The 13,339-nt window shown below is 49.7% G+C and overlaps 1 protein-coding gene across 1 annotated transcript in view; it reads left to right on the top strand.

The window, feature by feature from the left end:
* Positions 1-13,079, top strand: part of COG1 (component of oligomeric golgi complex 1) — a 13,537-nt gene extending 458 nt beyond the window's left edge. The window contains exons 2-14 of the mRNA XM_007454417.1: positions 2,925-3,169; positions 3,305-3,486; positions 3,634-3,804; positions 6,095-6,251; positions 6,900-7,110; positions 7,486-8,277; positions 8,814-8,960; positions 9,428-9,589; positions 10,432-10,559; positions 11,031-11,139; positions 11,590-11,699; positions 11,780-11,858; positions 12,939-13,079. Coding sequence (XP_007454479.1) covers positions 2,925-3,169; positions 3,305-3,486; positions 3,634-3,804; positions 6,095-6,251; positions 6,900-7,110; positions 7,486-8,277; positions 8,814-8,960; positions 9,428-9,589; positions 10,432-10,559; positions 11,031-11,139; positions 11,590-11,699; positions 11,780-11,858; positions 12,939-13,079 — 2,634 coding nt within the window. The remainder of the gene's footprint in view (positions 1-2,924; positions 3,170-3,304; positions 3,487-3,633; positions 3,805-6,094; positions 6,252-6,899; positions 7,111-7,485; positions 8,278-8,813; positions 8,961-9,427; positions 9,590-10,431; positions 10,560-11,030; positions 11,140-11,589; positions 11,700-11,779; positions 11,859-12,938) is intronic.
* Positions 13,080-13,339: the final 260 nt, after the last annotated feature.

Here is a 13,339-nt window from a genome sequence, read left to right as displayed (position 1 = left end):
GCCCCGGGCCCCCGCCCCGGGCCCGGCCGCTCCCCCCCCCGCGGGTCGGTCGGCGCCCCTGGCGGGGCCTCACTTGCCTCAGGAAGAGCTCCCGCCACCCCCTGCGCTCGGCTCCTGGGGGGACGCCCGCGGTCCTTCCCTTGCTGTGACCCGTTCTCCACGGTTCCTCGGCCGTCTCCTCGGGAGCCTTCCCGCGCTTCCGGGCCTCGCCCCCCTCACCTCACCCGTGGGGTCTCCGGGCTTGTCTTCCCACCTGAGATGGAGACGCCAGGGGTCTCTCGCTAGACTGTTCAACTCGTTCCCTGTATCGCGTTTCCTGACATTGTTCCTGGAACAGAGTTCTCCCGTGTTGACACCTTCCCCCCAAGTCGTTCCTTCCTCCTCCCAATTTTCCTCCCAGCCCCGCCCCCACCCCACTCCCAAGAATAACTCCCACGGCCCGAAAGAGCTCTGCTACCCTCTGTGGGAGTCGTTGGAGGCTAGTAACCAGCCCATCAAGCTGCCGTCTTTTAATAGCGGAACAGTTTCATTTTAAGGAACTCAGGTTTTTCTAATCAGGTGTTCTGAAGTGTTGCCCCCTGCCCCCCGCCCCAGACGCTAATGATTAGACCCAACGTGGAAGAATGCTGATCCTAATAGTGGAGTAGCCTTTTGTGCTCCTAAAGAACCATGACTTAGGGTGGCAAAGTGAAAGGGTGTGGAGAGTGAAAAAGGTAAACGCTTGTCCTTAAACCTGGGAGAAGATCCTTGCAGTGACGTGGAAGAAGAAATTGCAAAAGTACAGTTTAGCTCCAGTTTGGAGCTTTTTAATACAGTCTGGGTTTTAGAAAAACGCACGTCATTAGGCTGGGCTCACACGACAAAACCATAGAAGATTGGAAATTCTTCGCTAACTTCTGAAATGAGACACTTCATCCCTCCCTAAGCTAATTTGTGCTGGCTTGTTTTTGGAAACATTTATTTTTATTCCTGTTATATCTTATTTATTCTCAGTCAAACCCACAAAAATGTGAGCGCCTTCTGTGTTCAAGGCACAAAGAATCAGAATTCTGTTCCAAAGGAGCTTACAATCTAGTTGAGAAATTAAATCCATGGAAAGTTGATGAGAAAAATGTAAACAATTTAGAATAGCAGAAGACATTTTAGGATAATGGGTGATTGATTCCCAGAATAATTGTGTACATTTACCATAAGAATTCTGAAGGAAGTCACTTCAGGCTTGGGTCCTTCTCAGTTAGGAGAGGCGTTTAGGATAGATGAGATTTGGAATAGGGGGTCTGGAGTATGTAAAGACAAAACCAAGTATCAATTTGATTAAAGCAGGGTTGGTCAACCTTGGTGCCGTTGACATTTTGAACTGGATCATTCCTTGTTGGAGATGCTTATCCAGGGCATTGTGGGATGTTTGTTTTCGTTTTTGCGGTACGCAGGCCTCTCACTGTTGTGGCCTCTCCCGTTGCGGAGCACAGGCTCCGGACGCGCAGGCTCAGCGGCCATGGCTCACGGGCCCAGCCGCTCCGCGGCACGTGGGATCTTCCCGGACCGGGGCACAGACCCGTGTCCCCTGCATCGGCAGGCGGACTCTCAACCACTGCGCCACCAGGGAAGCCCTCGTGGGATGTTTAGAAGCGTCCCTGGCTTCTTCCCACTAGATGCCAGTAGCACTCCTGTCCCCCACTGTGGTAATCAGAAATGTCCCCAGAGGTTGCCACGTGTTCCCTGGGGGATGAAATCCTCTTCCTCCCCACACATGAGAACCAATGGATTCAAGGGTCCCTAGAGGGACTTCCCTGGTGGTCCAGTCTTAAACACGGGTTAAGACTCCGTGCTCCCAATGCAGGGGGCCGGGGTTCGATCCCTGGTGAGGGAACTAGATCCCGCTTGCCGCAACTAAGATCCCGTGTGCCACAGCTAAGACCCGGCACAAACAAATAAATAGTTTTTTAAAAAAGAATAGGTCCCTGGAAGAAAGCAGTGGAAGGACAGGAAACCCTTGACCACCAGGCTAAGGTACTGGGCCGTAAGGAGCCTTTTAGAACTGAGCAAAGGTATGATCTAAATGGCCTGTGAAGAAGGTTAACTTGACAGCAAAGGAAAAGGGTGGGTTGGAGGGACAGAGAATGAACACGGCACAAGCGAAATGTCTTTGGATTCATCGAAGTGTGAGATGATGATGACTCGCAGTAGAATCATGGAAGTGGTAGCAGAAACCTAGGTCGTAGAGATGTCGACAGAACCATCAGAAGGACCTGAATTTCCTGGGGTCTGGGGGCAGAGTGATGGTATATGTGAAGATGTTGAGGGAGGTCAGATGGCTAAAATTTTTGGTATAGGGAGATGAATTTAGTTTTGGATACACTGATTATAGAACAGCAAAAGTTCCAAGGGGAGATGTCTGGCAGCGGCAGAAAAGGCTCGACGGGGATTCAGGGCAGCGGGGGACTACGAGATGCGGTGGTGATCTGCCTGGAGCTGGCGCTTCAGGGAGGACATTCGTGAAGGAAGAGGACAGACCGAGGTGAGTGGAACGTGAAGATCTGGTGGAAGGTCGGCGAAGAGAAGCAGCCAGCAACGAAGCCCACGATGCATTCAGAGCAGCAAGAGAGAATGTAGGGAGGCCGAGCGCCAAGCAAAGGAAGGGGAGAGCTCACTCGAGGGGCGGAGCATCGGCTCCCTGATACCCTGTCTGTGCGATGACCAGATTCGGTTTGCCCCTCCACGGGATGGAGCAAAGGTGCAACCGGTAGGAAAAGCTTGACTCCAGTAATTCTGCTACACGAACCTTGGTGCCTTGCTGAGCGGCATTGAATCTGGCTTCGTGGAAGCTTTGTACCCCCCAGACAGCCCCGCACTTCTCCCCTAGCCGGCCCCACGCTGACCTTGCCTTTGTTTGTCCTGACTTAGCTCCGTGCCTTTCCCCGCAGCCACAGCAGCCGTCCCAGGAGAAGTTCTACAGCATGGCTGCCCAGATCAAGCTATTGCTAGAAATTCCTGAGAAGATCTGGAGCTCCATGGAGGCCTCTCAGTATCTCCACGCCACACAGCTCTACCTGCTCTGCTGCCACCTTCACAAGCTGCTCCAGCTGGATCCTTCTAGTTCCCGATACAGCCCTGTCCTCTCCCGATTCCCTATACTCAGCCAGCAGCTGGCGGCGGCCAGCCACTTCCGGTAAAAAGACCTGCTCTGGTGATGGCCATACTCCACCCCTCCAATTTTATGGAGTGTGTCTCCTTTCCTGATGTACTGGGGTTCTTCTCCCAAGATGTAAAACGCTCCCCATGACCTCTGTCATTCTCTCTCTAGGTCAGCCATCCTGCATGAGAGCAAGATGCTGCTTACATGCCAAGCCGTGGCCGACCAAGCCGTGGCCGAGGCCCTGTGCTCTGTGATGCTCTTAGAAGAGAGTTCTCCGCGCCAAGCCCTAGCAGACTTCCTGTTGGCCAGAAAGGCAGCCATTCAGAAACTGCTCAACCAGCAGCACCACGGTGGGTGTGGCTGCTCTCCACAGTTTGGGCCGTAAACCCGGGGATGGAGCAGAACAAGCTGAGGGAGGCCAAAGCTTCCACAGCGTGTTCTTTGCTTCTAACTTTATCGAAGGAAAATTGTTGAAAGAGGATGCCTTCTTCTCGTAGGTGCTGGTGTCAAGTCTCAGATTTGCTCATTGGTGGAGTTGCTGGCCACCACTTTGAACCAAGCTCATGCTCTTTTCTACACTTTACCGGAAGGTCTGCTGCCAGATCCATCCCTGCCGTGTGGCATGCTCCTCTCTACTCTGGACGACATCACAGGCCAGCATCCTACTGGTGAGCTCTTAGCCAACCATTTTCATTTTCTGGTTCATTCATTTACTGAGCATCTGCCATCTGCCCGCTACTGTGCTGGGCTCTGGGGATACAGCAGTGAATTGGACAGATATGGACCCACTTTCCTGGAGGTCAGAGTCTAGTGGTAGAGGCAGATGTTGAACTTGTGGATATGCAGATATCTGCTTAATATCAATATTGGTCATTGCTATAAAGGCAGAGTACAACTTGACTTGGTAGCATTGAATGGAGGGACCAAGGCCGGAGACTTCCTTGGGGACAGGATATTTAAAGTGAAACCTGAAGGTTGAGTAAGAGTTAGTCAGGCAAAGAAGAGAGTTCCAGGCAAAAGGAAGAGGAGGTGCAAAGGTCCTGAGGCAAGGAGGATGTTAGTATATGAGGAACTGAAAAAAAGCAGAGGAAGCTGAGGGGAGGTGGGTGAGGGGAGGAGTAGCATGAGAAGACACGTGGCCAGTTTATCATTTGGGACCAGAGAATACAGCGCTGTGTGAACAGAGCAGTGGATAGCCTTCTAGGACCTTCCAGGCTTGGTGGTCCTCCTGTTATATGTTCCCGTGCACCCTTTTTTTGGCAGCACTTGTCCCAACTGGAATTAAATGCGTTTGGCTTTTATGTGCCAGTAGTTCCCACTGGGGCTGGAGTGGATGCTGAGAGCTCACCGTGACCAGGTGACAGACGATGGGGGCAGCAGAGGTGGAGCTGATTGGGCAACTCGGACATGTGTTTAGCAGACAATTTGGTGAGGGATTGGCTGCAGAGCGTGTGGAAGGAAGGGGTCCAAGTTTACTAGAAAGGAGTTTTTTGTTTTGTTTTGTTTTGTTATTGACATATAGTTGATTTACAGTGTTAGTTCCTGCTGTGTAACAAAGTGACTCAGTTATATATTCTTCTTAGGGTTCTTTTCCATTATAGTTTATTACAAGATACTGAATATAGTTCCCTGTGCTATACAGTAGGACCTTGTTGTTTATCTGCTTTATATATAGTAGTTTGTATCTGCTAATCCCAAACTCCTCATTTATCCCTCCCCGCCCTTTTCCCCTTTGGTAACCATAAGTTTGTTTTCTATGTCTGTGAGTCTGTTTCTGTTTTGTAAATAAGCTCGTCTGTATCATTTTTTAAGATTCCACTATATGTGGTATCATATGATATTTGTCTTTCTCTGACTTACTTCACTTAGCGTGATAACCTTTAGCTCCATCCATGTTGCCGCAAATGGCATTAGTTCATTCTTTTTTATGGCTGAGTAACATTCCATTGTATATATGTACCACATCTTCTTTATGCATTCATCTGTCCACGGACATTTAGGTTGCTTCCATGTCTTGGCTGTGTGTGGTAAATAGTGCTGCAGTGAACATTGGGGTGCGTGCATCTTTTCAAATTAGAGCTTTCGTCTTTTCTGGATATATGCCAAGGAGTGGGATTGCTGGATCATATGACAAGCCTATTTTTAGTTTTTTAAGGAACCTCCATACTGCTCTCCATGGTGGCTGCACCGATTTACATTCCCACTGACAGTGTAGGAGGGTTCAACAAGGAGTTGGTTTGAAAGGGCTGCTGATGAGTTTACTTTTGAAAATGTTGCCTTGGAAACAGCTGAGACTTTGGAGTGGGAATGTGGAGTGGAGAGGCAACTGTGGGTCCAGAAGAGAGCAGTAAGCGGTCTGGCCGGGGAGACACACATGGTGCGTCTGCAATGGCTGTTGTTTGAGGCCTTGGGGTGGATGACATCAGTAAGGGGAGGGGATGACGGAGGACTGAGCCTCAGGAAACTCCAGAACTCAGAGGTCAGACGGAGGAGGCACAGCCAAAGAAAGGTAGAAGGGAAACGAGCAGAATGTGGTGACAGCCCTGAGGTCGTTTTCAGACAGAGATGTGTATTAAACAGTCTCATTTCTGGCTTACTTTATCTTTCAACGGAAGTTCTCCCGATGGAAGAACTTTCAACGGAAGTTCTACTTTTAAAATGCCAAGCATTACATAGCCCTCATTTTCCTCCTTTCTCTTTTTTCCCCCATTCCTTTCCTCTCTGTCCTTTGCCTTATCAACCAATAGGATGGCAGAGTTGGAGGGAAGCTGCCACACTCCCTCCCTGATGAGGGGAGGCCTGGACATACTCTGTGCTTTCTTTCCCCCCCTATTTCAGGGGTCTAGTCCAGCTGCCCAGAGGAAGACTGGATGATTTTTGGAAATTCCTTCCAGGTCCTTTATTAATTTGCTGTTCAAAGGATGGTCCCGATGACCTGTGCCTTGGCCCTCTCCTTAGGAAAGGGGATTGGTGTCCTGCAGGAGGGCATGAAGCTGTGCAGCTGGTTCAAACACCTGCCCGCATCCGTCGTCGAGTTCCAGCCGGCTCTCCGCACGCTTGCGCGTCCCATCAGCCAGGAGTACCTGAAAGACACGCTGCAGAAGTGGATCCACATGTAAGTAGCCAGAGCCTTCCTGGCGGGGGACAGGACCCACCCAGCCTTGCCTGTGACCACAGGAAGGAGGGAGAGCCCTGACCGTATGGATGGTGCTCTGGGTCAGGCCAGCCCCACCTCAGCCATCTCTCACTACACTCATGGCGCTTAGCCCCCGCTGGGAGAACCGAGAGGGAATTTGTCTTTCAACATGTGACGTAGAGGATTTTAGACCCTCTTTATGTTAGAGCTCTGCCGCTCCTATACTTCTATTCAGTGCAGTGTTGTGTGTGTTTGTTTTTTTTAATTGAGGTGTAGTTAATTTACAATATTGTGTTAGTTTCAAGCGTACAGTAAAGTGATTCAGTTATACATACACATATATATTCTTTTTCAAATTGTTTTCCATTATAGGTCATTACATGATATCGAGTATAGTTCCCTATGCAGTACAGTAGGTTGTTTACCTGTGTTATATATAGTAGTGTGAACATGTTAATCCCAAACTCCTTGAAGTGTTTATATATTTATAAACACTCTGATACATAATAGATATTTACATAGTAGGACCCAGGTAAGAGGTTTTCAGGTGGAGTCCAGCTATTTTTCTTAATAAAGCTGTGAAAACCACGAAACTAATGAAGCCCAAGAAAAATAATTTTGTTGCAGGTGTAATGAAGACATTAAAAATGGGATCAGCAACCTGCTTATGTACGTGACGAGCATGAAAGGTCTCGCGGCGATCCGGGATGCCACGTGGGAGCTACTTGCCAATGAGTCGATCCATCACAGCTGGGATGTGATCTGTCGGCGGCTTCTGGACAGGCCTCTCTTGTTCTGGGAGGATTTGATGCAGCAGCTGTTCCTTGACCGACTGCAGGTGAGGTGGGAAATCGCGTGGTCCAGCTGTTCGGTGGCCAGTCCCTGTGTGATCTTTTGATTGTCAGGGGAGATTCCCGCCACTTCCTAAGTGTATTCTTTCCCTGCCAACCTACTCCAGGGGTGACTCTTCTGGATTATGAGCCATAAAGATGAACAGATTCTGGTGCTGAAAAAGAGGCCAGGCCTCTGTCGGGTGGTTGCGAACATGTCCACGTCCATCAGTGATGACATTGTTCTCTGCCACCACCATGCCACCTTTCTGAGCGTGGCAGAGAACACTGGATGTTGGGATAGATTGCCACTTAGTGCTCTGGTTTTGAGATTTCCTGGAAAGAACTGGGATTTGAAGAACTCTTCTCTCCTTTGCTTTCAGACTCTGACAAAAGAAGGCTTTGACTCCATCTCCAGTAGTTCCAAAGAGCTCCTCATTTCAGCCTTGCGGGAACTCGAAAGTAGCACCAGCGGCTCCACTTCAAATAAGCACATCCACCTGGAGCATAACATGTCTCTCTTCCTCTGGTCCGAGAGTCCCAGCGACCTGCCTCCCGATGCTGCCTGGGTCAGCGTGTCAAACCGGGCTCAATTTCCGGGCAGTGGGCTCTCCATGAAAGCACAAGCCATTAGCCCTTGTGTACAGAGCTTCTGTTTTGCCCTAGATTCGAAACTGAAGGTGAAACTGGAGGACCTCCTGGCTTACCTTCCCTCTGGCGACCCGTCACCCCCCAAGGACGTCTCTCCCGCGCAAGCCAGGAACTGTGCCTTTGACAGATACGCAGACACGGGGACCGTGCAGGAGATGCTGCGGATGCACTCCACGGCCTGTGTCAGGCACATCACGGACTGCATCCAGGCGGAGCTGCAGAGCATCCAGCAGGCTATACAAGGGCAGCAGGACGCTCTCGACGGGGTCAAGCTACACTCGGTCCTTTTCATGGCCAGACTCTGCCAGTCACTGGGAGAACTGTGTCCCCACCTGAAGCAGTGTATCTTGGGAAAATCAGGGAGCACCGAGAAACCAGCAAGGGATTCTAGGGCTCTGAAAAAACAGGGGAAGGGGAAAATTCAGGAAATAGTTCCCATGCAGGCCAAGTGGCAGGAAGTGAAGGAGCTCCTCCTACAGCAGAGCGTGATGGGCTACAGGGTCTGGAGCTCGGCAGTTGTGAAAGTGAGTGACACATAAACGTATTCCTTCTGTGCCCGCCAGACGATCCCCATTTTTGTCCCCTTTTTGTCATAGTCCAGGCTGGCCAAGCTCAGTAAGGCCTTTCAATAGTAAGGGAATAACAATTCTTATTTCACACAGTTATTTTCATTTATCTCTGCCAGATAGCTCAAATGTAAAAACTTTTCTATTCATTTTAGCCTACATTTTATAGCCAGAAACCCTGGATTTTTTTCCTTCCATCTGATTAGAATGAAAGACTTTCTCCCTGGACAAGGGTCTCTGTTTTCTGCTCTTCAACCTAAATATCATCATCTCCACTGGTGTCTTTAAGAGGTGGCCCCTGACATCTGTAGGGTGGTTGGCAACCACATCCCTGTTGCTGGCATCAGCAGTTAGAAGAAAAGTGAGGTGTGCCACTCGCCATCACACACACAGCGCAAGCAGCAGAAGCTGGTCTCAAGATGACCCGAGTAGTTTGAAACAAACTCCACAAAGGATCTGAGTGGCCCATATGGATATTTGCTTTCTATTACCAGGTTTTGGCTCGTGGATTCACCCAGTCATTACTTTTAGATGATGCTGGCTCAGTCCTGGCCACGGCCACCAGTTGGGATGAACTAGAAATCCAGGAGGAAGCAGAGTCTGGCAGCAGCGTCACGTCCAAGATCCGACTGCCTGTCCAGGTAAGTAAGGGCCACTATGAGGGGCCTGCCACTGGAAAGGGGAAAACCTGCTCTGTGGAAAGGACCGAGACTTGAGAAATAATCATTCAGCATACAGCTTCTGAGGAAGGGCTGCAAGTAAGACGTGTAACTTTCTACTCTGGGAGCAAAGAGGGCGTAGGGCCAAGTAAATAGGAGACTGTTCGAGGAGTCAGTTCATGAGTCTTGCCTTTTGCAGCACAGACTCTGTGCTAATTAGAGAACCACTCACCCTAAAGTGGAAACAGCAATGGAAAACACGGTGCCAGGCCACCAAGGGAATGACAGCAGACATCACTTGTATCTGTTCACTGGTCTGCTCTGAGAGGGGCTGACTGGAGGGGTCAAGGTCCTGACGTATAAACCTAGGTAGGGTAAATGAAGCCACTCTTAGCCCATCTCGCTGCATTGGTGCAAGTTGGCAACTGGACATTCCTTTGTTCTTTTAGCCGTCCTGGTATGTACAGTCCTTCCTGTTGAGCTTATGCCAGGAAATTAATCGGGTTGGAGGCCATGCCTTGCCCAAGGGGACACTGCAGGAGATGCTGAAAAGCTCTCTGGTTCAAGTAGTAGCTGCCTATGAGAAACTCTCAGAAGAAAAACAGGTGAAGGTAGGTGTGTGAATTTTTTCCCATTAAAAACAAAAACTGTAGCTTTTTCCTGGGTTTGGGCGGTTCACACCTAGGATTCCAGGTGATAAGGACCACTTGCCCCGGGCTATCTAATCGGTAGTGGCTTCCAGCTCCTCGACTTCAATCACACCCATTCCCGAGGGTCAAGCTGGTCATCACTGAAAAGGCAGTTCCGTACCAGTGGCGAGGATGAAAGCCTCAAAGTTTTTTAAAAAGACCTGCTTTCCAAGCCCAGCACTGCCACGTGGTCACTGCAGGCTTTGGGCAGATCATTAACCTGTTTCCTCAGGATGCAGCGGGGTCACGTGCGCTGCTTGGGAGGGGTGGGGGGTAGTGTGAAGGCTCGGGAACAGTAGCAAAGCACAGCACACCCGCAGTGGGGAGCTCCTGTCACCCAGCCCTCCACGCCCTTAGTGCTCTGCAGCCCTCTGCCTTTGGCACATACTCCCATTGCATTACTAACATGTTCAAGACAGGACCAACTCCTGACTTGCGAAGGAGTTCGGATTAAGTCTTCTCTCCTGAGTTTCCTCAGAAGGCCTCTCCTTCATGCCAGGAGCTTTTTTCTTTTAAAATGACGGTCTACAGCACCTGAGACCTTTTTTTAAGGGCCGGGTCTCTTCCCGGCCATTAGGTTTTTCGTTTTAAGACCAGGTATCTAACATGACTTATTTTTGTTGTTGTTACGAGATTAAACTGGCCTTTTGAGTATAAAAAGCTTCTGAAATAACCAGCTGAAATGCAGCCAAACCTTGAAGCTGTTTATTCTCAGATAACAAGTCATCTCCCTTAATGGGTGGGGACGGGAAATTCATTTGCAGAAAGAAGGTGCATTTCCAATGACCCAGAATCGGGCACTGCAGCTGCTCTACGATCTGCGTTATCTCAACATCGTTCTGACGACCAAGGGTGAAGAGATGAAGAGTGGCCGCAGCAAACAGGACCCCAGGTAGGTATGCTCACCCTCCCGTGCATCTCTCCCAAACCTGCACAGCCCTTTTCTGGGAAGCCACTGGAGTTAGCCTCATGTTGCCCATTAGTTGTGTTTGTTTTCAACAGTAAGGGCTCATGTTACCAGCAAGAGAAAGAACGACCACCTGCTGGATAGATTCCACAGTCAAGTGTAGTACAAGGAATCTCATGCCTCTCTTCTGAGTCAGCCTACCAACTGTTGGGTGTAATTTGAACCTCTGGTACCCTCCCCAGAAACAACCTGGGGAAGTTGTGGACTGGACTTAGACATCCCATCAGGTGAAAACTCCTGAGGATCATTTAAGCTCAATGATCAGTGACAAGTGGGGCTAAGCCAGCAGTTAAGGAGAACAGACCCAGTTCCAGGGCTTATCTAGCATTACAACACCCAAAGATTGGTTTCTGTCCTACAAAACGTGGAGAATGACCCACTAAATCCTTTTTTCAGAGTTGAGAAAGTGGCTGACTACCTTGAAGCGCTCATTGACCCGTTTGACCTGGACGTTTTCACACCGCACCTCCACGGCAACCTCAACCGCCTGGTGCAGCGGACTTCTGTAAGCCGGGGGCAGGGAACACGCTCACCGTGAACGTGAACGCAGCGCCACGGGCTCAGATGACAGCACAGACCTGCCCAGCACACAACACTCCAGGACACAGCGCAGAGAGGGGCTAAGACACAGAGCTGAGCTGTTACAGGGGCCAACAAGAGGATTAGATCAAACCTCGGGGCTGAGGCAACCCTGGGATGACCCCTTTAGTTGTGAATAAGGACTATTCAGGTTTTATCAGGGCCTCAGAGAGAGGAATACAAAGAGCTATTCGACTGGGAGATTCTGACCTGTGGGCAGTGATAAAAGTAATCTTGGAGCATTAACACACTCAAAAGAGCATTTCCTCAAAAGGATGGTTAGAAACAAAGTAGTGACTGATTACTGACAGAATTTTCTTTTAAGCGGACAGTACAACACCCAGCCTGTTACTTTGCCCCGTCTCTTGTCTGGCAGGTTCTCTTTGGATTAGTGACGGCTACAGAGAATCACTTCACCCCCAGGAGCAGTACCTTCAGCTCCCAGGAAGCCCATAACGTACTACCACTAGCATCAAGTCAGATCAGGTAATGATTCTGAGTGGTTCCTGCTGGGGCCCCAGAGCTTCCTGGTCCTTCTACTGAAATGCCCTCATCTTGTCCTGGAGGTTTGGACTTCTTCCACTGAGCATGACGAGCCCTCGAAAGGCCAAATCAGCCGGCAGAACCATCGAAACCAGAGCCCAGGTTAGTGCGCAGAGGAGAGGTTCACCCCCATCGATCCTGCCCCGTCTCCCACCAAACCACCGGTCAGCTCCCCTTTCAATAACCAATAAAGAACCAGATGACAGGATGCACTAGTGCTGCTTTTAATGGCGGCGCAATATAGAAGTACACGGTGTTACTCGCTTGAGCTAATAAGAGGTTTTAAGAGATGCCCACTGACACTATCAAGTAGCCTCATAATAGAAATGTATCTCAGGCTGCCAAGGCTGTAGCAAATATGCAGGACGGGATGGAGAATACTTCTTGTGTTTAATAGGGTAAGAGAGTTAACTGCTAACCCTGCACTATGACTGTACTCATCTGGAAAAACAATTGCTTTGTTCCAGTGATGGTTTCACCTCTCATTTCTTTTAGTCGGGTGGGAAATACAAGGAAATGTGCTTTCTCAAGTTTACATGTTCTTGTTAACACGTTTTGTTTCAGTAGGCTGCCATCCGTTAAGCCTGCGGGAGTCCTCCTGGGTATTTCTGAAGTGTGTTGTGTACGCATGTGTCTATGAGAGCTCCAACAGCTTGCCTCCTTCCAGCATTTAATCCTTGTTTGCTTTCTGATTAGACAAAATATTCGCCAGGTATCCTTTCCATATTCCCTGCCATCAAACCCAGTAAGATCCAAAATCCTCCGTCAAACATCTTGTTTTAAAACTTGGGAGATGGTAGTGAAAAAAAAAAAGTTTTTGCACAAGCCTCGCACTCTGTAAGCCCAGGCCTGTGTTGTACCTTTCCCTCACAACTCTCCGTTTCTGCTTCAAGTAACTGACCTTTCAGCTCTACCCGCATGAGAGGAACAAACCATGGAGAGAAGGTACACGTTTACCCTCTTCCTACAGTCCTCAGCTTCAGATTTTACTTCCGTCACATACTAAAATCTCGTTCTGCCCGTGTCCTTTCCCAATCTGGTCTAAGAGCAGAGTCCCCTTCTAGAGCTGTCCGTGCTTCTCAGATCTGCTGTGTGTGCCGTGTGGACCCCAAGCGGAGTGGAGGGCGAGCAGGCCGGGGGTCCAGTAGACGCTAAGGCACTTTCCTTTACGTACAGCGGCAGGCTGCTGTCCCCCCGGCACTCTCCCGAGCAGATGACCCGACGCACGCCGGCTCCTTGTTCAGACAGCTTGTCACCGAGGAGGAAGACTCGTCTGCGCCCTCACTGTTCAAACTAGGGTGGCTCTCTAGTATGACCAAGTGACACGGGACAATCCGTCTCTCTAAATAAATACTCCTGCATTATTTCTTCTAGAAGTGCCTCTGCTCATTCGTTTCTAAGCCACACCAGTCTTTCCAGTTGCCGTTGTGGAATGGGGCCCCCTGGTTCCCGTTGGGGGTTACTTTAAGTATAAAGTGAATCCTTGTCCAATAGTTTCACAACACTTGTGACTTCAGACACCAGAGAGCTTACGCTGTGTCAGCCTTCACCAGCGCCTCAATTCTCGACACTACAAGGCGGAA

The sequence above is a fragment of the Lipotes vexillifer genome, unplaced genomic scaffold (assembly GCF_000442215.2).
Source record: "Lipotes vexillifer unplaced genomic scaffold, Lipotes_vexillifer_v1.1 scaffold518, whole genome shotgun sequence".
Taxonomy (NCBI): domain Eukaryota; kingdom Metazoa; phylum Chordata; class Mammalia; order Artiodactyla; family Lipotidae; genus Lipotes; species Lipotes vexillifer.
Note: the sequence above shows the minus strand (reverse complement) of the source record. Positions and strands in the feature narration are given on the sequence as shown.